General features: G+C 45.4%; 1 protein-coding gene across 1 annotated transcript; it reads right to left on the reverse strand.

The window, feature by feature from the left end:
* Positions 1–4,357: 4,357 nt before the first annotated feature.
* On the reverse strand, positions 4,358–19,862 carry EDARADD (EDAR associated via death domain; the record flags this gene model as incomplete). Its single annotated transcript, XM_080831507.1, has 3 exons — positions 4,358–5,073; positions 16,381–16,426; positions 19,839–19,862. The coding sequence occupies 3 exons, from the start codon at positions 19,860–19,862 to the stop codon at positions 4,691–4,693; spliced, it is 453 nt and encodes a 150-aa protein (XP_080687633.1). The 3' UTR covers positions 4,358–4,690.
* Positions 19,863–25,659: the final 5,797 nt, after the last annotated feature.

The raw sequence follows: 25,659 nt of genomic DNA on the forward strand, positions 1-25,659 counted from the left end.
GAAATGTACCATCTTTTGTCTATTACCGCAAATTTGCTATGTTGTTGAATGATTGTTATTTGGTACCACTAAAATGGGTGCCTTCTCCATACGGGGTATCTAGAAATATTGGTGGGGGCACCTGGATGGCTCAGTAGGTTAAGCATCTGCTTTCAGCTCAGGTCATGATCAAGGGGTCCTGGGATAGAGTCCCATATCTGGCTCCCTGCTCAGCAGGGAGTCTGCTTCTCCCTCTCCCTCTACTTCTCCCTCTGCCTCTCTCTCTCTCTCATGAATAAATAAATAAAATCTTAAAAAAGAAATATCGGTGGGCAATCCTGGCAAACAACTGAAGCTCTAACCATTTTAAGACTTACAGTTGAAGGAAAGCGTGGCTTGAGTCTCTCCCAAGAGCCTTCCTCCTCGTGTAGGTGTCTTGGGTGTGTGTGGTGTTTATTGTGGCTTTGCTTCCCTTTCTAACATGAAATCTCCACATTTTGTATTGGAAGCAAATAAACTGGGCGCATAACATAAAGCCTCACTACGTAACACAGCAGCATGCAAGTGCTGTTTGAAAGACTGTATCCTGGAATGCAGCTAAAGTGATTTCATCTTTCTACTGGCAAAAAGACCTCATCATAAGCAGTTTCATTCATAACATGGACAATTTAACCAAGATCCCCAGGAACATATCATGGGAAAAACTCTTACGTATTAATGAACTTACATTTTAACAGTTATTTGATCAATTAATTATCAAGTGATTTCCTTCCTTTCCACTCCCACTTTCATGAAGTCTCAGCATATTTACGCTGTTACAGTATTTGTGCTAAAAATTTATTTATTTTAGAGAGAAAGAGAAATGACCCAGGAGCGGCAGAGGAGAGAATCCTCAAGCAGACTTTCTGCTGAGCTCAGAGCCCCACACGGGGCTTGATCCCATGACTCGTGAGATCACGAACTGAGCCAAAACCAAGAGTCCAAACTTAACCAACTGAGTCACCCAGGTGTCCTGCTGTTACAATATGTATTTGCTGAAAATTAACTTAAAAAGTATTTTGGGTTATTACACAAATGAGTTCTGGTTTTATTTCTGTTGAGGATTACTCTTTGATATGCCCGTATGTAACAGAGACAAAAGTCACCCTATACTTATTCAAAGTCTAGAGTCCAGATGAACTTGTATTTAAGAAAACTTCTCAGCTAAATTTCTGTCTGCTAATATATTTCATTTCTTTCTTTCTTTTTTTTTTAAAGAATTTATTTATTTGACAGACTGAGTGAGAGAAGGAGAGAGAGCACAAGCAGGGGGAGCAGCAGGGGGAGAAGACGGAGAGGGGGAAGCAGGCTTCCCCCTGATGCGGGAAGCCTGATGCGGGACTCGATCCCAGGACCCTGAGATCATGACCTGAGCCAAAGGCAGAGGCTTAACCCACTGAGCCACGCAGGCACCGCTCTGCTAATGTATTTCTAATAATTCAAACTTATCACAAGGTAAATGCCAATCGCTAGAGATGGCAGTAGGTGCAAACGACAGAATCAAATTCAAACAGTATAGTCATGTCAACTCCCCTATTTAAAAAAAAACCCTGTCTACCCTGCCATTTACCCCATGCAATTATAAACAAGAATTTTAAGCTTTCATAGACAGGATTGGAAATTATTCTCAATGAGGACTTTGGAAGTAATGATGCCAAATGGGGGGATTGGGGGGTGTGGGGGACGACTCTGTGGTCACATGCTTTTCCCAGAATTCCTGAATTTGACCCTAAAGGAGCCCACACCACTCCACCCATACCCGAATTTTGATCTAATTCAAAGTTAAGTTCAGCAGACACTTAGGAACAATAGCCATGTTGAAGATACATATGTTGATAAGTTCTGTTGAAAGTCAGTTTTGAGATTGAAAGTTTGAGTTTGGAATTGGAAATCTGCCCCCCAGAAGCAGTGCCAACAGGGACGCACGGACACACGTTCCCAAGCCAGCTTACAAAAAACTTTAAATTCAGAAATTTGTGAAATCTAGAACTGACAGTTCTAAAGAACCCGATCTCCATCTATAACTGTGCTTCTGTGTGAAAATTTGTCACAGTATTTTCCAGATTTCACATCTGGGATATTAGGACCTTAAACAATTTTTAAAACTTGCAGCTGTGGCCCGAACAGAAGGAAATTTAGAAGCCCACCTCTCCCCTCACTACTGTTCAAGGCACTGGGGGGAGGGCGGGGGGGGGTAAGTCTGTGATTTGCCAGAGTCAATAGAGCTGGGCACCCACTGAGCTGGGAGGTCCAGGGGGAGGGGGAGGGGAAGACCAGGGAAGTTGGTGGGGCAGCAGCAGAGGCAGGGCAGGGTAGTTGGGGTGGTATTATTCCAATCCTCTCCTCCCTTAGGTTGCTCTTTCTTCCCATTGCACCTCTGTTCTGTGTGAGCTGGAGGCAGAGGAAGTCTCTGGAAATAAGGGAAACCTCCCGCCCTCCCCCCACGTCCACCCCCTAACAGGAATGATGGCTGGGGGTAGGGGTGGCGCTACCACCTGTTATTTTGGGTCTCTGTCTGGGGGAGGTGGAGACCTAGAGACTGGAGGAGGAAGGAGCAGGCTGAGGAAAGGGAGCCAAAGGGCTTTTCCCTCCTATCTTCCTCCCTGCCCACTCTCCCCCTGCTTCTACCTGGTCAGAGCCCCCCCCACAGCCCGTTGGTGCTGAGCTGGGGTGACAAGTCTGCCAGGATGGGGATGGGCGGGGGGAACTGTAATAAAAAGATGGAGTTCCCCAGCAGCATGGAGAGGGAAGGGACTTTCTGTGGCACCTGGCCAGGCAGCAGTCAGCCGGACATTTGTCAGGCTCTTTGCATCCCAAGGGTGGCGGGACACAGGCGACAGCATCCCCTGCTGGGGGTCCATACCATACTGCACTGAATAATCACAACGCTTTTCCGTTCTGCTTCCCTAACGGGTCAGGAACGAGTGCCGAAAGCTCATCCGTATTTTCCCACAGCAAATTTTGGGCTAACATATTGGGGGGGGGCGTGTCACATGTAAACTTAAGGAGAACATGGAACATAAAATCAAATTCCTACAAGACTCGAGGCCCCTTAATGAGTTCTGTACGGTGCCTAGAGCAGGGCTGACGATAAATATTTAACAACCTCTCATTGGATATCAACTGCAGAAGAACCTATTTTTAAAAATCTCCACTGTTTATTACTGGCTGCTCCTTTAAATACATCCTGTGACAAACCTGACGTTTATCGGATCAGTCAAACAAGGGAAGATGAGCTGGGTGCAAAGAACCCTGGATGAGAAGTGATGAGGAAATCTCTGTAGCTTTTCCTAACTTAGAGTTTACATTTGATAGTGAAGTTGACTGTATATATTAGCAACCTAATAAAAACCACTAAAACCGTCCATGGAAAAATACGTTGGTGGTTGAGAAAATAATTTTCTTTTGCGTTAGTCCTAACCATTTTTGGTACTCCCATCAATGCTCTTCATCATTTTTGCTTATTTGAATCGAGGGTGTATACAGAATCCCTCCAAACTGTAACAAGTGCCTTAATTTTCTGAACCCACGGCCAAAACCAAATAGCGCCTTTTCTGGAATTGTGAAGCAAGCCTTGTATCTGTTACCCTGTAAAAAATCGAGAAAATTGGATCTCTCCAGTAACAAAACCTTCCATCCTCCACACTTCACCTCCCTTTAAACCATCAGATAAGAACATTAGATATTGCTTGCACCCAATATTTCATTTAGTTTAAAACCCTTTTAAGTGTGGATTTTGATACCAATTCCCTGTTCTTGGCTAAACGCTATGTAGTATTTGTCAGTGGCCCTGGACAGGGGCTAGAAGAGTGGTTATACTTCAACCATGGGCCAGGTGATTTTTATTTATTTCTTAACTGAGCTTGATCTCAGGGTGAAACATTCAGCCTTATCTAAAAGACATAAAAGTAAATATTAAGTTAATTTAAAAAAACTCTTGGGTGACAAAGGGCATTTTTTGGTACTCTCTTTGTCAAACACCACGCCCAAGGTCCTTATTCCCCTGCTGATTCTGGACTCTGTCCTCCCACCACCAATTTTGCATTTCCTGGAAAAAAACACTTGGACGAATGCCATTTTTCATAGTGCACAGATAACCAAAGTATATCAATAAAAAAGATGGCACATACGGTCTGAAGGTGTGGCCCATAATACCAACACCCTGCCACTTCACCTAAGTACTTTATGACTGAAAAAGGTACAAACCAGGTAACTTCTCTGTGCCTTTTTCTTGTAAGCTGTGGGAACGCTGTCCATCATGAAGGATCCCATGGGGGATGATCGCGTGGGGCCATCAACAACCCTAGTTCTTATTTCAGGCTTCCACAGCATTGAAGGGAAAGGGCAATTTTATTTTCATCATGGCATGAATCCACTCCGATTGTAGTCCTTGACCCAGTCCCTATAGGAGTCTACAAAGTATCTTTCCTGATTCTGGATTCAGATATTAAATTAAAACCGATGTGCAAAACTAAACAAACAAAAATCCGCCACCAAAACATAGCCTAACCCTCCAAAAAAAAAAAAAAAAAAAAAGAAAACAATGTCCACGGTTCCATGTCCTTATCCTAAACTCTTTAAAAAAAAAAAAAAAAAAAAGAACAGATCCCCATTCCTCCTTAACCTGTGGTTGTCTCCAGGTTCAAAGAGGCCAGTGCGAAGAAGCAGAGGTCTAGAAGTTCCTGGGGTGGTCTCCACGCCCCCTCTTGGGCCACTCCTCATCCACCCACCTGTGCAGGACCTTCTCCACGTCAGCCCTGTGGTACAACCTGCACAGCTCCATCAGCTGACCCACCGGCCTCTGGCTGTTCCGCAGCAAGAATTCCAGGGTGGGGCTCTGAGGCCTCTGCTCCAGGAAACACAGTTCATCATAGGGCATGCCCCATTTGCTGGCAAAATTCCTCCAGTTTTTTACTGTCGGGTGACATGGATCCAGCTTTATCCTGATGACGTCAAGTAAGTCCTGATCATTGAGTAAGTCACTTATGGTCGGGGCCCGGAGTGAGCAGGAGGGACAAGTACAGTTCTCCTTGCAGGACTCGCCTCTGCTTACATCTGCGGGGACAAGCAATACAGCCCACAGGTCAGCCAGAAAGTGAGCGCGTGTGTCCACCTCTCCCGTCCTCGATTTTCCTGCTCACATGCCAACAGCGCTGGTGCGTGTGTCGCACGGCGGATCCTATCAATACTCAGATACCTTCAGGATACTCATTCCTAGAGCCTCGCACAACAAACGGGGCATTCTTGACAGCCAAGGGATGGGGGGCTTTGCTGGAAGCACCAGTGGGGTTTTATATAGCTAGGCTCCCTTTCTTTTGGAGGCTGAGTCTCACATCATGCATTTGCAAGACTGCTGGCTGGAATGTGGGTTCTGAGGAGCGGGGCTGTCTCCGAGCAGGAGTCACACTTGCGGTCCCACAGGTAAACCAGTCCAGACTTGCAGGTAAACCAGCCCAGACTTGCCTGAACCTCCACTCTTACCCCTTCCAAGTTACAAGTTGGCCCTGACAGCTTTTTAATGCCAAACACTGCACAATGGGGTAGGAAGGATTGTACAGCTCTTCAAAAGGCCTTTAAACACACTCACACATTGAAAACTGGAATATCTACTCCATACGCATGTTTGAAACGGAGTGATTGATAACTGATAATGCCAGAAAACTTACTTTTTAAAATTTATGGCCACCTTATCATTTTGCCTTTATCTGTGTTTTCTTCACCCATGGGGCTGCCTTTGAAGCGGAGCCAATGCCCTGAGGTGGGCGCCGTGGGATGGAGGAACAGGAGGCTTCTGAGCTGAGCCTCAGCAAGAAGGGCACAGCCCCAGCCCAGAGGAAGGGCAAGCATTCTTCCATCAGTCATCTCTAGCCTCATTTCAAGGAAGCATGTTAGAGGGAGGATGAAGGAGGAGAGAAGAAGTGCTGGCAAGTCATTTACGATTAAGTTGTTAAGTGGTGTTTGCACAATGTGGCAAGGGGAGTGTCTTAACTTCTGCATCAGCACTGGGGCTCCCGACCCTTCTGACCCGGCATTGTAACGGCCAAAGGCTACGCCAGAGATCACTGGCTTGGAAGATTCCGGGAGGCTGGTTACAATGACCTTTACTATACTGAGCCCTGGACTTCCCATTTAGGAAAGGAAAGAATTTGGGGAAAGGGAGTGTCTTCAGTGATCCAAAAGTAGAGAACCAGCCATCTGGAGGGAAGTACAAATAATAAGATGACAAGAACGATAAAAATCCTGCTCCTGCTCTTTGTCCTACTCACATAACTTCTGGGAATCCAGCCCAAGGAGATAATCTAGAATATGACAGATTTTAATTATAGTCCATTTTATTTTAAAACAAATGCCAAAGGTAAGGGACAGTGGAATAAATTATTGTACTCCTTGACGGAATTTTATTTAAGTACCTATGAAGACTATGCAGGGACCCAGAAAATGCATGTGCTGTAATGTCAAGTGAAAAATGCAAGATGTACAGAATGTGTGTCCTTGATGTTAGGACTGTGTGAAAACTCTGTTACTATTACTACGGAAGGAAATGTGCAACAATAGTAATAGCTATTGTCTTAACTCCTAGGATTGTTTCTGTTTCCCACACTTTCTCCAGGGGTGTTTTATCTCTGTGGTAACCAACACAATGTGTTACATGGACAAGCAGGTTGCCACCTGACTTTGAAGGTCACCTGGATCTCCTGTGGCTTCTAATGTCCCCCTCATACCAGCTCCCTTCGAATACAGCTGTCTCTGGAACTGGGTCCAAGGCTCCTTTGCCCCTTCGGACACTGTCTATTTCACAGTAGGGTGTATCCTTCCTGAAGTTGCCTTCTGACAGACAAACCCCAAACACCCAGCCCCAGGTCCCAGCTGTAACCCTCCCCGTCACCTGGCTGCTGAGATCCCAGCCTATCTTGCTCACTCCTGAGTCCTTGAGAGGGACAAGGAGGTGCTCCCGTTTGGTTTTTAGCCCAAAGCTCTCCCTTCCCACACTCCCTCCCCTTGGTCACCTCCTCCACTCCCAAAAGGCCCCACCGTGCACTCCCACGAGAATGGAAGGCCCCTTCTTTTTGCATCTGTGGGACCGTGCAGAGCCCTTGGCATGTAGCAAATGCATAAGCAATGTTTCTTGAATGAGTGAGTGACTGCATGAGTAAATAAATGAGTGTGGAGCCCTGCCTGTTCTTCTGGGCTCCACCATGACCACTGGGAAGCCCCTCTTGATGTCCAGATGACATCTCCAACTCAGGGGACCTAAAACAGTCCTTAGAAATGTCTCCCGCTAAGCGCCAAAAGCACTCTGACTCCCCTACTGACACTTACAACTCCCTAGGTGTCCTCGGAGACTTTTTCACTGTATCCAACCAGTTACCATGTCACGGCATCCGCTGGAAGCTCTCCCGGCTACAGTTCCTGTCTTCCTCCCCAGAACTTTCTTAAAGATAACCTGTACTCCGAACATGCGGGACCCCTCCGTTCCCCAAACTTCATCCAGCCTGCAAAGCCTACCTCAGATTCATTAAAAGAAAGGCTGATACCAGCTCAGGGTAGGAAAACTGGAAATTAGAGACAGTCGCAGATTTTCTATCAACAACTGAACATTTAAAGTTTTCCCAGGTTCTCATGACTAAGAGGAACAATTTGATGCAGACCCTCGCATATATATTTTTGGCCACATCTCTACTCATCACACCAGTAATGGGATCATTGGACCCAAAAGTATAAGCTTTCTAAGGATATCAATGCATGTGCCCAAAACTGCTTTCCAGAAATAAAGGTGATACTAATTTACACTCCAACCAGGAACAGTGATGCTGCTTATCTCGCTTGACCTATGTCAGCACCGAGTGAACAATTTTTTGTCAGTTTCACAGATGGGAAATTGGGCCTCCTAATTCTACTTCCATGTCTTCCTTGGTGTTTTCTCTCTGATCAGTTTTCTCTCTCTCTACCTCTCCCAGGACTTCCTCTGCAGAACTTACTCCATCCTATAAAACCCACCTCAGATTCACCCCTTGCAGGAAATCTCCCCGGCTCCAGCCCGGAATGCCGCCTCATTCAGAATCCCATCATTCTATCTGTGTCTCCTAACTGTGCCTTGCGGTGAGATATTCTGTGTGGTTTTCTTGTTCCTTGTGATACCTTAAATGCCCCGAGAACGGATCCGGATCCTTCTGCAGTGTGCTCTCCCTCTTAGGGTTTAAAAATGCTGCCTTACATCTCTATGTAACATAGCCGTTCTCAAGCTGCATTAATAATGATGCATTAAGGAGGCACCTGGGTGGCTCAGGGGGTTAAAGCCTCTGCCTTCAGCTCAGGTCATGATCCCAGGGTCCTGGGATCGAGCCCCGCATCGGGCTTTCTGCTCAGCGGGGAGCCTGCTTCCCCCCCACCCCCGCCTGCCTCTCTGCTTACTTGTGATCTCTGTCAAATAAAAAAATAAAATATTTTAAAAAATGATGCATTAAGAAGTAAGGCTTTGGGCTGCCTGGGTGGCTCAGTCCATTAAGCGTCTGCCTTTGGCTCAGATCCTGATCTCAGGGTCCCTGGATGGAGTCCCGCATCAGGCTCCCTGCTCATCGGGGAGTCTGCTTCTCTCTCTACTCCTCCCCCCTGCCTGTGCTCTCTCTTTCGCTCTCAAATAAATAAAATATTAACAAATAAAGAAGTAAAGCTTTAGCAGCATAATGGGACAGAAGTCTATTTATTTAAAAAATGAACTCTGTAATGGTGAAAGTGATTTCTTACTAAAAGAAGAGTATAAGGAATATCTTGCAATTTTCTTTGCTTTTATATAAAGGTAGGGTCAAATGAACAATATTCCGTCAAACGGCTAAGAAAGCAGGTTACCAAAAGTATGTATAATTCTGCTTTTGTAAAAACAAACAATATAGTAGGGGCACCTGGTGGCTTGGTTCCTTAAGCCTCTGCCTTCGGCTCAGGTCATGATCTCAGGGTCCAGGGATCAAGCTCTGCATCAAGGCAGGCTTCCTGCCCAGTGGGGAGTCTGCTTCTCCCTCTTCCCCTCCTCCCTCCCACTCTTTTTCAAAAATGAATGAATAGTATCTTTTTAAAAAAGAACAGAAAACAATAGTCATTCATATCCATGTAAAGCATATATTGTATACATATTCACAGACATAGAAAAAGCCTGGAAGCATGTATAACAAAAATGTTACCGATGGGTATTTCCTAATTTTTTGATGATTGTGTTTCTTTGGATACTTCAAAAATATTTTTAAATGTCATGGAAAAAGAAAGGAGGATTTAAATCTTGAAGTCCAGAATTAAATGTATTGGTGCCCAAAGGTGATCTCTGGTACCACCTTTGTAAGATTCAGTGTTGGCAAGGCTTTCTCCTTTGGTATCAAGAATAAAAACAATATAATAATAAATAACATAAAGAAGAAAGACATCAGTAAGATTCCTGTGAAGCTCCTTTAAGCCCTCTGGTGTGAAAGAAGCTTTTCTTTGAACAATTACACTGACCATTTATTAGTTTGTCTGAAAATAAAGGATGTGCCAAAAATCTATCAGTGTTTTCCTTTCGTATTTTCTGTGACACAAACCACAAACCGTTTATTGAACTGCAATCTCCACGAACTGCCAACACTGGTGAATTTAAACCTGCCTTTTAGAATCATAAACTATAATTAGCTCTCTGGCGGACTTAAGTGGAGAAACATGTTTTGTTTTGTTTTGTATCAAATATATTTTGTCCTGCCCTGCTTTAAACACCTATCATGTAATCGTGCACATAAAAGGCTAGGCTAGGTGATGCCTTGGGGAAGAAACAATTGTAGGGAGCGAGAGAGACAGAGGACCAAAGAAGCTTTTATCAGAAATGGGGAAAAAATGGGATTATTATTATTTGATGTCTCTCAAAAAACAAGCATAGGATTGCTGTACAGTTGAAGCTCAGAAATTGTTTGCCAAACGAATGAAGAAGAACTAGCTTTCTCCTCAGGAGACAAGGGACACTTGCTATTTTTAAGGAAGCTCTACACCAGATGTGGGGCTTGAACTCACGACCCTGGGATCAAGAGTCACTGTCTCCCCACTCAGCCAGCCAGGTGCTCCTGGTTGATTTGTTATTATTGCATGATGAGTCTTAGGACCTGAGGAGAAAAAGTTAAAAGGAAAGGGAATGTTGCTGATGTCTCCTTGTGATAAACAGATATGGATGGAAACCAATTCAGCATTGGTCTTAAAACACAAGAGAATGGATTGATTCTAGATTTGAGGGAGGAGAGGAGAGGGCTCTTTCAAAAAGGAAGTTACTGATGTAGAAGAAGTCACTCAGATTCTCTAATGAGAGTCCTCACTTGCCATATTTTGGCGCTTGACTTGTGTGTCTTCTGCTGAGGCAAAGCCAGAATGAACACATCTTTAATGTATGATGATTCCTTATTCTAGAGGCCAAAGCCCTAGGAGATTCGTTTTCTGTGAGTCTAGTCTGAGTACCGGCTTACACTTGGGGAGAATTTGTCAGGGGAGGAAGCGCTCAGTGTCTCTGCATCACACCAACCGTCATTTATGGAAGGGCTACCATATGACCACCCCGGCACAGAACACTTGATCCTGTCTCATTCCAACCTATGTCACTGGGGCTCATCAAATCTCAGTGCTCCAACCTCCTAGAGCTTGACTTCTCCAGGCACTATCCCTCCACAGACTTCAGATTCCTCATCCATAAAATGAAAATGGTAATCTCTATATCTCATGAATTAAATGTGATATAGAATGTGAAAGCATTTTTGTCAGGTCTTATGTAAAGACTTATGTAAGTCTTTTTTTTTTTTTTTTTTTGTAAGGACACTGGGAAGAAAAGAGTCCCTATGTAGTCTGGCCTCTGCTGATACCTCCCGGCTCACTTCCTCCTCCATTGCTCTTCCCTGCCTGCACTCGTCCCTAGATCGCTAAGCTCAGGCCTGCCTCAGGACCTTTGCACCAGCTAGCTTTTCTTCTTGGAGTCCTCCTTTCTCAGATCTTCACACAGCTGGCTTCTTTGCATTGTCCGTGTACCTCTTCGGCTAAAGCAGCATCCTCCCCAGGCAAAAATCCCATTATCCTCGTTTATTTCCTCGAGGCACACCAACCACCATACATAATGCCTTAGTTGTGTTTATTGTCTGTCACTCCCAACTAGTTTATAACCTCCAAGAGGAAAGAGACTTTCATATCTAATGTCGCCATTTCATCCCAGCCACACAGTAGGCACTCAGTAATTTTTGTTGAGTCAATCAAATGAATGAAGAATCTGTCATAGAGAAACAGTCCAATCAGAAACCTCTGGGCAGCCTGGGAGCTATCTGGAAAATTTCATATCAACCAAAACTTTTTTTTTTTTTTTTTTTTAGTGCTGAGCATATAAGGCAGAAGAATGGTGGGTGGTCGCTATGCAGAAGGAGTAGCCTGTGTACCACAGAGATTAGGAACAGCTGTAGAGGCATGCCAAAGGACTGTCAGTACCAGCTAGCACGACGGAGGTGTGCAACTTGGACAAGTAACTGAGCTCTCCGAGGCCATATCCTCACTCTTTGAACAGGGACAGTGAGGTCTGTTTCACAAGGTTGTTGTGTCGGATTGATTAAAGCCTCATCCCACGGCATGGTGGGCAGGCAACAACGGGTTCATAGCTGTGGGTAAGGAAGCACAACCAACAGCCTTTTTTAAAGCCGTAGTTCTCAACCTTGGCCACAAGATGGAACTCCTCCTCCCGGCAGAACCCCCGCCCACACTCCCAACCGTCTGGCCCCACCCACCGAAATCCTTATTTAATTGGTCTGGGGTGCAGGAGAGACCTGGGAATTTTTAAAGCGCCCCCCCCACCCCGAGAATTCTAAAATGCAGCCAAGGTTGAAAACCATTGCCTTAAAGACATCCGCAGAGTAAGTTCTTAGTCAGAAGGGCCTGCCACAATTACATTTTGGAATCAGAGATACTTTTCTTTAAGAGAGGGCGAGTCTGTTCCGTGATTAAGTCTTTGAAGAGATAACATGCCCCCACACTCAACGGTGATGAGTGGATTTTCCTGTGGGGTGCTTTCTGTCCTCTCCCCCTCCTCTCTCAGACACACATTTACACAGACTTTAAAGAAGCCTTCAGGATTCCAGAATGTTTGCCGACAAGGTGTGGCAATGACATTTAAAACGGCAGTAGGTCCAGTATGGGGTTGGCGGGTTTGAAAATACTGGTCAATTAACAGTTAATTGTGAATTGGAACAAGACTCAGGATTCACAAAGGTCATGATTACTTGAGCCTAGAGATTGGCTCCAGTCAGGATGCTGGCAATGGATCACAGATTGACTTAATGTGTCTCCCTGCAGGGTGGATGCCGTTTTATCTTGCACACTGCCTTTTCGAGAACTATTACCACACGGGTGTTTCCCTCCGGTGTGCTCAGGACCACTGTGAGCTCTTAGATCATTTATAATAACGTTCGGCAGGGTAACGAGGGCTTGAGTTAATTCAAACAGTTAAACGGTACACATTTTTTATTGGCAACTTTGCAAACAGCACAATATTGTGGTCCTGAAGTAAAATAAGTCCATCCCAGGTGTTTATAAATTATCAGATTTGGAGCTTGCAGAATACCAATAAAATGTCAGCGTGGTGTCAAACACTTCTGCACTTACGTATAAACTCGGGCCTTTTTTCTATGTGTGTGTGTGGTTTCCAGTGTGGTTGGAAATAAATACATTTAAAATGTCAGTTTATGGCTTTGATATATCACTAGGGCACACGCACACCGCATTTTTCATTGGAGATAGTTTATATGCTCTGAGCTGGAAAATGATGAACTATTTTTATCTCTTAAAAAACTAACCCAAGGGCTTTTGGTGGGCGTTTGATCTCTTAAGCAGAGGGAAAAAACAATGCAATTTCATTCTCTCTCTCTCTCCCTGAAACACCCTTTTAAGGAGACATCAAGTTGGCAGCAGCACTGGGGAGTCTAACTGACAGACTGGAAGGATCTGGGCTCGGAGATCAAGCCGCGCCTCGATTTTGTCATCAAACAAAGCCGGAGTGTAGAAGGCACTTGAAGAAAAAAAATTCAGCACAGAATGCCATGTTTGGATTGCCATTTGGGTTCTGAAATTAGGGGACACAAACGTAGGAACAAAGCATCCTGTAATGGATCCAACTTGAAAAAAAGTAACAGTCGTATTTGATCTTCATTTCTGTGGGGAAATTAGGTTTAGGTTGGGCAAGTGCTGAATTATGCAAGGTCGTCAGAAAGTTATCCTTGAGAAACTGGCCCGGTGTCGAGAGCAGGTGGGTTGATGTATTAGTCCAGGACATCACAATGAGGGGCTTCCTTCTCGTGCTCTGCCTCCCGTGGGCATTTGCTTCCCGAGGCCCCGGCCCCGGGAAGGAGGCTGTGCTTTTCTAGTGCTGGGTCATTCTGGTTTGTATTCTTTTTCTTTCCTTGTTTATAAACCGTCGGCTGTCATTTCTCATGTCTGTCTAATCCCTCCCTCTGTGGCAGTGCCTTCCATTCTCCCCACATTGCTTGTTTTAACCAGCTATAAGCAGGATCACAGATCACTGAGGTTTTCAAAGACAAGAATAAAATATGATCCAGGCTCTGAGTTCAGGCCCAAGGGTCTGATCTAGGGAAACCAGCGAGCTTTTTGTGGACAGTATTACAGTGGTATAGAGACTGACTTTGGGGGTGGAGGTTGAGGGGGGATGCGCAGGCTTTGGCTTTGTTCCAGGTTAAGACTGTATCTGAGAAAGTCGACTCTGACCCCTCTGTATGACACTTCAACATTCGATGTGTGGACCACCAGGGCAATGCTTCTGACTAGTAGAGAGGCAGCCTGGTGTGGTGTTTGGGACTGAGCTCCCACTTAGGACTCCTGGGACCCAGCATCAGCCAGGTGACCCAGCACCAGCCACATGACCCAGCATCACTTCTGTAACCTCCACCTGGTGAGGAAGACAAGTTTGGAGCTGTCACGGGCAGTTTTTCTAAGCAGCTCCTTAAAGTGCTTAGAACAGGGCCTGGTATACAGTAAGTGCTAAATTCGTGTTTGTAACTAAAATGATAAAATAAAGCTTACTTAAGGAGCTACTCTCACTCAAAGACCAAAATATATGGATCAGCTTTTGCCAGTTTATCCAAGAGCAAAGCCACTAAGTCTGTGTCTCTCATCCTTTTGTTTATGAAAAACAAAAACAAAAACAAAAACAAAAATCCAACCAAACACCTAAACATTCACTGTCGTGTGCAAAGCAGCAAGCTGGGTGTGAAATGTTTTGACTTCAAGAGCATCATCTGCTCTCAATCAATTTACCTGCGGTCACTGTGAAAGTTTATTCTCTGCAAAAGTCTTCCATTTCATTCAGACACGGGTAAAATTTTTTAAGAGACAACTGAAATTTGGTTAAAGTTAATCCATTAGTCAATAACAACCTTGAATTATAAAGTTTTATAGATATTCCTAAATAGCATACTTTATCCATTTTCATTTTAGCTCACATTCCACGACAGGGTGTTAGTCTTTTAAAAGTTTAAATACAGATTTTTTTTTTTTAGTTAGAAAAGAAATATGTGCTAATTGCAGAAAATCTGAAAATTCAGATGAGCATCAGGGAAAAAGAATTCATGTTCTTACCCCGAGGTCACTCAGTAGCCTTTTGTGGATTTCCTGGTTACTTTACATGTTGTGTTTACATCTGATCATTTGTTATATACACTTTGTATATTCAAGTTAAAGTTTGGGGGGAGAGATTTTTTTCTGATATCTACTAATGTTAGAAATTTTAAAAATATAGGGGAGATGAACCATGAGAGACTATGGACTATGAAAAACAGTCTGAGGGTTTTGAAGGGGGGGGTATTAAGGAGGGCACGTATTGCATAGAGCACTGGGTGTGGTGCATAAACAATCAATTCTGTTACACTGAAAATAAATAAATAAAAAATATAGGAGAGTGGAAAGAAAACAAAAACTGACTGCTTGGATGCAAACATGCTTTCCCTTCCTCACATCACCCAGCTAGTGCTTCTAATTGAAGCTTGTCTGCTGCAGCATTTGTGGAAGGGGGATAATTACTGGCCAGAGGTCCTAGCCTGTGGTAGTGGTGGGTTGGAACTTGCCAGGGAAGGCAAGTTCCAGTGGGGTATCCAGATGGGACACTGACCTTGGCCCTGTCACATGAAACCTGGTGGAAAGGCACCACTGCAAATTCAGCTAGCTCACTTTCCCCTCTGACTTCTCTAATCACAGCAGGGTAGTGGCTGGACTAAAATCAGGATCCCAACTTCTGCCTCCCAGAGCTGTACTTTTGCTCTGGAACCCACACAGTAGGTCCTTAATAAATAAAAATCTACTGAATCAAAAAAAAATCACCTAGAATCTTGCTACCCAGAGATAACTGTTGCTAACATCATGTTTCTTTCCTTCTTCTTTTTTAAGTGAAGCTCAATGTGGGGCTTGAACTCATGACCCTGAGATTGAGACCTGAGCTGAGATTAAGAGTGGAATGTGAACTGACTGAGCCATCCAGGTGCCGCTCACATCATGTTTCTAAGGGGATAAAGAAAGTTGTGTTGTACACCCCATGTTCTGATTTTCAGCAGAGTTACGTGGGCATAGTCTAGGTAGGATCAGGGAGAGATTATCTTGAGGGTGTTAGGGTCCACCACCCTCCCCCTAAAAAAGAAAGATACATAATCCTGATGACTCAGATCCTTTGATATGTGTTTTAAAAAGTACAGAAAACATTAGGGAGGTTTTTATGTTTTTTAGTTATTCTTTCTGGTAGCTTATTTTAATGCTCACTCCAGATTTTCTCCATGATGAATTAATTAGAAATCTGAAGATTGCCAAAGTTTCCAGCTTATAGTAACACGTGGGGAAGGAGACAGATCTTAATGCTTCCCTGGTCAAACACACCATCAGGAGACCGGGGAAGAGCATACGGCTGGTGCGGGAGGGGACCTTTGGCTGACTGAGCACCCCTGCACCAAGAGGGCAGTGGCTTGGCCCTTCCCACATGGACTGCTTGGCCCCAGCCCCGTGGCTTTCTTCTACCTGGCAGTTTTCCATCAGTGCCAAGGCTCCCAGGACTCTGAGAGAGGAGGCTCCGCTCTGTTTTGTTTCCTGCTCCTAAACTTTTCCTACTGAGAACCCAGCTGAGCCCCTCATGTAGAGTCAGTTCGGAGAAAGTACTCTTTGATGCTTTTGTGAAATCTGGTTAACATTTCCTTCCAGTTCCCCTTGGTCTGTGGTTGGAAAGTTCCTCTAACCTGTAATACAGACTTTTAAATTTAATGATAAACATATTTGCAAATTATCTTTAATATGCCAGTTATCAGAGAAGCCCAGACATCTGCAGAGTCAATCCTTTACCTGAAAGGGGATCTCCAGTACTGTCTGGAAAGCCGTTTTCTTCTCCCTGTCAACCAGAAAACAACCTTCATTAGAATCATACTCAGATGCAAAGGGAGATAGTATCAATTTTCCAATGTACTTAAGTTTCTACCAGAACCTGGCAGGGCGGGTGCTGATGGATCTCAACAACAGTATTTTAAGGGGTAGGGAATGGAATAGAAGCTCCTGGAAGGCAGGAGCTTTGGTCTGTTTGCTCCCTGTGCTGGGTCCTCCGCGCCCAAGACAGTGTTTGGCACGCAGCAGACCCCAGTGGATGAAACAATGCGCTATCGTTTTACTTTTACTTCACATGAGGGATGATTTTTATTTTATTCCCCATTTACTCTTTGTTTGGGCTTGCTGTCAGTCTAGGTGGTAATTCATTTCTGTATCTATAAAATTTAAAAAAAACATATTTTGATCTCTTTGGACAGTGTCCATATCTCTAGAGATGACCGCATTTCTGCCCTTCTCCTAGGGCTTCTGTTTTTACAAGCAAGGCTGTGCTACAGGATAGGCTCCATGGAGGGATTTACTCTGACCCTGCTGGAGGCTGTGTGTGTGTGTGTGTGTGTGTTTTCAATGAAATCAGCAGAGACCATCCTCAGAACATGTTTATTTATGTTAACACCACCTTCAGACAGTGAAAGCCTCTCTCAGCAGCCTGTAGGACCCCTTTCATCGGGTTCCAGAAGCAGCACCAGGCATGGGCTCCAAAGCCCTGGGTTTTCATCCAGCTGCCCTGGTCACCTGAAGGACCTCATGTACCAGCTCGGCTTTCTAGATCATCATTTGTAGGTCAAGGTGGCCACAGACTGGCTCATCACTAAGGTGCTCTGCCTTCTCAGTTTTGCCCTGAAAGTTGGACTAACTCCCTGGGGTCGAGCCTTTTGAACGGTGTTTTCTCTTCATCGTCTTAGAAGCCCTCCCCCTCCCTCCAAGCTCATAAATCCCCATGTCTCAGCACTGTAGATACATTTGTCTAATTAGGAGCCTCATTTTTTTTTTCCACACAAGAAGCATTCCGATGTTTAACCAGCCAGATCCCCACCCCCTCCTCCCCCCAGCAACGAATCTAAGTATTTCTTGTTTCTGTTTGAGTCTTGCTCCTCACCATTGTCCTAACTGGAATGAAAAGCAACCTGCTCGCTCTGTGCATACAGGGAGTCAGGGTTATAGCAAGTTTTTGAAAGAACAAAAATCTTTTTTTTTTTTTTTTTTTTTTAGCTTTTACAAGGCTAACCCCAGAAGCTCCCCAAGGGGAGGGCCACTGTTGGACGGGTCATGCAGAGACCTGCCTTCCCACATCTGTGCAACGGCGGCAGGACCGGGCAGGCGTGCTTCTGTCAGCAAAGTCACGGTGCTGCTCACCGAATTGGAAATGTGCACGGAGCAAACAGAAACAGCCCCTTCAGCTGGTGCTGACAGACACAAATGTGGAAACTTGACAGGCTCCATGGGACAATGGAGGTCCCCACTCCCTCACGAGCTTTCCTTTCACAAGAGACTACGTTACATGGCATAGGTGACCTCTCATCTCATGACCTGGAGAACATTTTTACCAAAGACCATGTCTGGCCAGAATCATCCCCGTGACAGAGACGAGGGACATGACGTGACTCGGGATGACTTGTGAAGGTCGGTGGAGACAGAATAATAGAATAACATCTATGATCTCTGTTCTTGCTCTGATTGTTATACTACTTCTTAGATTAAGTTTTCTAAGAGTGAAGTCAGAAGAGATTTCTTTCTGCATTTTTTAAAAAAATGCCCCCCCCGAAACCACACTCATGCCTTTACTCCACGCCTCTTGCTCGAGCACCCAGTATGTACCAGTTCCCTGTGTCGGAACCTATATACAAAGATTAAGAACTCTGAACCCTTGACCTCAAGGCCTGCCCTCATATGCTGGGGAAGCAGAGACACACACAACTAACTAGAATACAAGGTGGATGGTGTGGAGTTCCAATAGGGAGGTGTAGACACAGAGAGGAGACGTTTCCTCTGACAGAGAAAAACCACAGGGGGTTTCTTGGAACCAGAGATGTTTGAGATGAGCTCTTCTGAGGATCTGGCAGTGGGCACTTGGAGGCAAAGGCACTGAGCCAAAGGCTCAGGTGAGCCGGCAAGAAGTGGCAATATGGCGCCTGTAGGGCACTTCATCCAAAGCAAAGGCCATGAGACGATAGAGGGAGATGCTGAGGTCAGACTGAGGTCTGGAAGGCCGTCTAAGGAGCTGGGCTGCAGCTCACAGACAACAGGGTGGGGTTGGAGGGTCACTCAGGAGCTCTCTCCAGAAGCAGAGCAGGAAGTGCCACCTGGCTGTGTGTGCAGCACAGGAACATGGCAGTTAGGGAGCCTGCACAGGCCAGTGACTGTGGGGTGCGGGGGTGGGGGAAAGCAAGATGGCTTTGGACGCGATGATTAATGAGACCGCAAACCACTCATCTGGGAAATGTACGAATAAAGCCGGAACCACTGTAGAGATACAGTCACAAGGTCAAAGAAGATGGAATCAAGAGAATTTGGAAGAGTGATGGATAAGACCACCAGATGTCCGTGGGTACTGAAAACATGGTGCTGGTCCTTGAGGGAGGTAGGGCCAGAGAAGAAAATATGGATGTTGACAGGATTATGGAAGAAGAGAGAGATGGCTGGAGAGCAAGATGTGGGATCACAGCCTTGAGGAGCACACTGACACCTATGTTTTGGGGGCAGGGAGGGCACGAGGGGCAAAGCAGAGAAGGGAGGTCAGAGAGGAGGGAGAAAAGCAAGAGGTGACAATATCAAGCCAGGGAAAGTTCAGGATCTCTGTGGGTCCTGCCAGACAAGATTTGGTGGGGAGATGAGTGGTGACATCTGAAGGCAGTTCCAGCCAAGAGATGGATACAAAAGCCAGCTCCTACCAGGTGGGTGATGAGGACAAAGGTTGTCAGCCTGCAGCGCTACCCTTCCCCTAACCCTTCTGTCTGTTTAACCTACTCTTATCTTTGAGGTGCCGGCTCGGACATCACTTCCTCTTGAAAAGCCTTCTGCAAACTCCCAGGGTGGGTCATGTGTCAGGGTGTTCCTATGGCATCCTGTCTGTGCACCCCACGGGATGCTTGCTACACTGGCTGTGGGGGGTTCAAGTGTCTCTCTTCTGCACTAGACTCTAGACTGCCAGGCAAGGGCCCTTGTCCAGACTGTCCTGTGATGAGCACACTAGAAACAGATAACACATAATATCTGTGTAAAGGACAGTGAGTGGGAGGGAGGAAGGAAAGAAGACACAAATACGGTGTGGAGTCTATGGTCTCCAGAGCAGGGGAGGAGCTGCCGTCCTCCATGATGCTCTTCCCATGCCTCGCTCCTGCCCTCTGATCCTACTCATTGGCCTCACCTTCTCAGTCACTGGTTCTGTGGTCTTCACCCCTGCTCCACTGTTCTGGCCTTACCTGGATTCCTGTCCATTCGGTCATGGTCCAGGGTCTTAGCCACGTGTTTATAAACACCCTAGACTTGTCCGTCAGCTGTGGGCCCCTGGCCAGTCCTTAGCTCTGCCCTCCCTTCCCTGTCTTGCTCTAAACTGCTGACTATTGCTTGGGGAAAAAGAAGTGATAAACCTCCCACATTCATAAGATCACGTAACTGATCTCAGCTGGGTCTCAACTGCTCCTTGGTCGTGCTTGGTTTTTCTTCCACTGTCTTCCTTAAGGCCCTCTCGGGTGTTGTTCCAAACCTCTTCCATCCAGCTGAAGGCCTCATACCCATTTGTGTCTCTTAGCCAGAGAAGGGGCTGGGCCAGTGTATTTGCCCCCACTCTTCTCCTTTTCTCCTATCTCTGAAGAGATGGTATCTTTTCATCTTCAAGGCCAACCTTTATTCTTGAACTATGGTCTTGTGCATATGTTTTTAATGGCATGTACCAGGAAGGGTGGGACATATCTTATCACTGCCTAGCACTGAGCTTTGGTGCTGTGTTCAGACGTGTTAGTCCAATATAACTGAACCCAGAATCATTGCAAGGGGGCCTCTTGCTACAGCACAGGACTTGCCTCCAGGATCAGACCAACCTTGAGGAGCAGTCTGAGGTGGGCCAGGAAGAAGAGGATCACCTCATGGACAAGGCCCAGGATACAGAGGATGTGGCAAGTTCTGTGATGGTTCTGAAAGCAGCTGATGTGAGGGATTTCCAAAAGGAGACTGTGGGCTCCACCTGGATATCAGAGGGACATGACATAGCAGTAGGAAACGTGGACAGATGATCCCTGGTGGCAGACAGGGCCAGTATCAGCCCTCAGGAGATGTGCTGGTGATGGGAAACTAACATAAGCCCAGTTCTAGGAAATGGGAGTCCAAGGGACCGGGGGAGCTGTGACTTGAGCACAGAGGCCCAGCCTGTGGCATCCTTGAGACCTAGGACTGGGGCCTGAAGGAATGAATGGTGCTGAGTTGCACAAGCTGGACATCTCGCTGCTCCCATTAAAACTGATCCAGGAACATGGACAACAGTCGTGGGTCAGAGTGGCACCAGACTTAGCTGTGAGCAAGCCAGGACAGCGGGGGAAATGAGCCAAGGGCTCCTATCACATACGAGTCTCCCCTGTTCTAAGCCAACCTCTGAAACCAGTCCCCTCCTTCTACTGCTTTCTTCTTCCTTAATTCTTTCCAGACTTCTCAAGGACTTACTGCTACAGAGTGGATACTATCTGCCAGGTACGTTATGCTTTGGGTTAGCTCACTGACTACTCCAAGGACTTCTGAGGAGTGAAGAACTACCATTTACAAATGACAAAAAAGATTTCTGCGTAAAAGCCTTGTTTTTTTTTTTTTAAAGATTTTATTAATTTTTTGACAGACAGAGAGCACAAGTAGGCAGAGAGGCAGGCAGAGAGAGAGGAAGGGACGCAGGCTCCCCGCTGAGCAGAAAGCCCGACGTGGGGCTCGATCCCAGGACCCGGGGATCATGACCCGAGCTGAAGGCAGAGGCTTAACCCACTGAGCCACCCAGGTAACCCAAAGCCTTGTTTTATTTATGAATGAAGTTCAAGTATAAACCATTGATTTTGTGGGAAAGAGCAGCTTCTGGGTATGGTTGGATCTGTGTGCCAAAAAAGAAAGGTCTAGATAAGAAAAAAGATGGAAACAACCCAAAGGACTGTTGACAGTTGAATGGATTAACCAAATGTCCAATATGACCCAGCCTTAAAAAGGAAGGAAATTCTGACCCAGGCTACAACATGGATGAACCATGAGGCCATTATGGGAAGTGAAATAAGCCAGTCACAAAGAGACAAATATTGTATGAGTCCAGTTATATGGGGGTACTTAGAGGAATCAAATTCAAAAGACAGAAAGTAAAATAGTGATTATTGGGGGGCAGTGAGTGGAGAAGGGAGAATTACTATTTAATGGGTATAGAGTTTCAGTTGAGGAAGAAAGTTCTAGAGATGGATGCTGGTGATGTCTGCTCAGTGTGAATAAACTTAATGCCACAGAACCATATACTTAAAAATGGTCAAGATGGTAAATATTATGTGTATTTTGCCACAAACATTTTTTTTCTTAATCTCTTCAGGAAATCTGAAGGGACCACAAAGTTGAACACCAACGTTTTATATATCCCAGGAGGCTAAAGAAAATCCCTCTTTTGTAAAGCCTTCTCATTGTGAATAGGGGGGAATTACCTTATATTTGGGCAAAGGTGTTAACTGCTCCAAGAATTCTCTGAGCAGAAAGTTGGCTAGGTTACACTTGTTCCGTACTTCAGTTAGCTTATAAACTGGTCGCCAGGTCCCATTTCTGCTTCCGGAGCTGAAGGCATCAGGTGACGAGAAGCCACCTCTGGAGATTTCACACAGGGTTCACATAGGGCTCTGGACATCTCATACAGATTTCACACAGCAGCAGAAACCCCAAGGCCAAGAATGCACTGTGGGGAAAAATTTCTCCTCAGAGATGAATGTGCATCCCATGTGGGGATGGACTGAGAGGAGGAAGATGCTGACAGATTGATGGGGAAGGTACTAACTGGTACCTCGGAGCTAGTCTTCTACAAAACATGCTCTTCCGGACTGTCTACTTCCATCTTTAAATGTCTATGCTTAGCGAATTAATAGAGTTCTGTCTTTGTTATTTTGTAAAGTAGGGAAAAGATAACTGGGTGGGAAAGCACTCAGCAGGTTGGTTAACCTAATTTTTACCTGAGTCTGGCTGGAAACCACCACGAAGACCAAGACCAAGTTATCACGGCTCACTTGGGGGGCAGAAACCTGAATTCTACCCAAAGAGTCAGAAAAGAGCTACCTTCCATGCAAATGACTTGCCCACTTGAGGTACCAGTTCAAGCAAATTCCTTAAGTAGCTTCTTTGGGAGAACAACCAACGCTAAATCTTGATCTCTCTGCTTTAAGACAATATTTTAGCAAATGGCTTTGAAAATATGGTTTCAAGAGGTGGATGTGCAATAGTAACAGATCCTCTATAGCATGGATTTAGACTGTTCTAGACTCTCTGCTGTCACACAGCCAGTGAAACTCAGGCCACTTTCAGTGGTGTGAATTCCCAACACACAGCAGGGATCCGTGTAACTCTCTTGAACATATTTATCTGTCATCCGCTTGTACTCATTAGGACTAGACTATGAGGCTCCCGTTGTATTTTTCTAAAGCAATTTATACTTAATTATTTTTTCTACAAATTAATTATGATTACTACAGTTAACTATTTGCACTTTTACTGAAGTACACTATATATAGAAAAGTTGGGCATATCTATTTACTTGAAAGTATATTCCAGAAACTGGCCTTTAGAAATGTATTTAACTGACGATATGCTTACCAAGCACTGACTCAGTGTCCGAGACCACCTTAAGGCTTGGAATATGGAGACAAAGAATCCATACCCTCACTGCTTCAAGGTTACAAGCCGTAATGAAACAAACATGTGAGCATAAATATTGACACCACAAGGAATGAGTAATGTGTTAGAAAGGCACAGAGAGAATGCCAGGGGAGCACAAAGGTGGGCAGGAATTCAAGTGAGACCTCAGGGAACAGGGAAAGTTTCATCGAGGATGAAAGAACGAAATGCAGAAGAATAGAAATTTGGAATAAAGGCTGCACTGCTTTGCTGGGGTGAGAGCGAACCTGTGGGTTTGTGTACACTTGGTTCAAAGGGGGCTCTCTCCAACTGTGAGGAAGACCTGCTATTCTGGGAGTTGAAGTGGGGGTCAAAGCCTGGAGCGGCTGCCCCTGGGGCTTGGAGGCTGGGTGTGCGCAGGTGTCATTTCATACCCTCGCTACGGTTTCAAAGGCGAAGGAGGGAGGGGTTTTCCCTTGGAGCATGAAGTGTGGTTGATTACTGCTCCGAAATATCGTCAAGTGTTTCCCGGGAGGTTATGGTTTGCACATGCAGGGGCAGAGGCTGTCCCGGAGAGGGAGGGGGTTTCCGCCCAGATTCCTAACACTCACAGATCCCAGGCAGGGGACGCATAGGATGCCGGACCACAGACTCGTGCAAGGCTGCAAGACCAGCTGCACACTCCCTACGCCGCAGTTCACCCTCTCGTCTTCCCGTGCCGTGTAATTACATGTGGGCTGAAGACACACCACTTGGTTCCAAGGGCCAATATGTGGAAGCTGGTCTGGCCTTTTTGTTGTTGTTGTTGTTGTTGGTTAGGACTTTTAAAAAAATATTTTATTTATTTGTTTATTTGAAAGAGAGTGAGAGAATATGAGTGGGGGAGGGGCAGAGGGAGAAGGAGAAGCAGACTCCCCACTGAGCGGGGAGCCTTACTGGGGGCTGGATTCCAGGACCCTGGGACCATGACCTGAGCCAAAGGCAGACACTTAACTGACTGAACCACCCGGGTGCCCCTGGAAGTTGGTTAGGCCTAAATACCATCCAAATGTTTGGATGAATTATTCCACAACTTTAATTTGAAAAAAAAAAAAAAAAAACCAAAAATACTCACAAAATAAAAAATCCAGATGGCTCCTGGTTGATGATTAAAAAAAAAAAAAGGTCCATTTTTTTTTACTTTACAGGGGTACAAAAGTGATACATGTTCAGTAGAAATGGCACTTTGGAGTTTGGATTGGGATCTTTTTCCCAGGCTAGCCATCCCCAATACAATCCTCTCTCCTGATGCCGGCCAGCAGCCCAAGCTCCCAGGCAGCCACACAACCACAATAGGTCAGCAGCCAACACACCGACAACCCTTCCACACCCACACAGCCATTCTGCTTCCCACTGTCAGTATGGTGCTCAATCAGTGATGTGAGATCTTCAACACTTTCTTATCAAATAGGCTTCGTGTGAGATGCTCTTGCCCAACTACAAGCTAACAAAAGTGTTCTCTCTCTCTCTCCCGCTTTTTCTTTTTTTAAGATTTCGTTTTTGTGAGAGCACACACAAGCATGTGCACGAGGAAGGGGAGGGGCAGAGGGAGAAGCAGACTCCTCACTGAGCAGGGAGCCTGATGCGGGACTTGACCCCAGGCTCCTGAGATCATGACGTGAGTTGAGGGCAGATGTCCAACTGACTGAGCCACCCAGGCACCCAGTAATGCATTTTCAACTTAAATTTATCTTGATGTTTTTTGTTTTGTTTTTTAACTTACAATGGGTTTATGAGGGCATAACCCCACTGTAAGTTAAGAAGTATTGTTATTCAAACAGTTTTTTAAAAATTTATTTTTAAAATTTTTTTTATTTGACAGAGAGACAGCAAGAGAGGGAGAGGAAGAAGCAGGCTCCGTGCCGAGCAGGGATCCCGACGCAGGGCTTGATCCTGGGACCCTGAGATCATGACCTGCACCAAAGGCAGTCGCCCAACCAACTGAGCCACCCAGGTACCCCCAAAATGTTTTTTTAAAAAGCTACAAGAGATGTGAAAATCTTTCTTTCAATCTCTCAGCCCATCTCCTCCTCCAGAGCTTACTGGTTACAATCTGGGGCATGTCCTTCCTGACTCCTTAGTCATAGGAGCCAAGACTGAGACAATATTTTAGCCCCAAATCATAGCAGTCTACACCTTTTATTTATTTATTTTTTAAGTGGAGGAGGAGCAGAGGAAGAGGGAGAGAGAATTTTAAGCAGAATCCCCATCCAGTGTGGAGCCCAATGTGGGGCTTGATCTCAACCTGAGATCAAGATCTGAGCTGAAATCAAGAGTTAGACACTTAACAGACTGAGACACCCAGGTGCCTCTACAACTTGTTTTATTTAATAATATCCTACGGAGGGCACCCGGGTGGCTCAGTCAGTTAAGCTG

This window comes from Martes martes, assembly GCF_963455335.1.
Source record: "Martes martes genome assembly, contig: scaffold_354, whole genome shotgun sequence".
In the NCBI taxonomy this organism is placed as follows: domain Eukaryota; kingdom Metazoa; phylum Chordata; class Mammalia; order Carnivora; family Mustelidae; genus Martes; species Martes martes.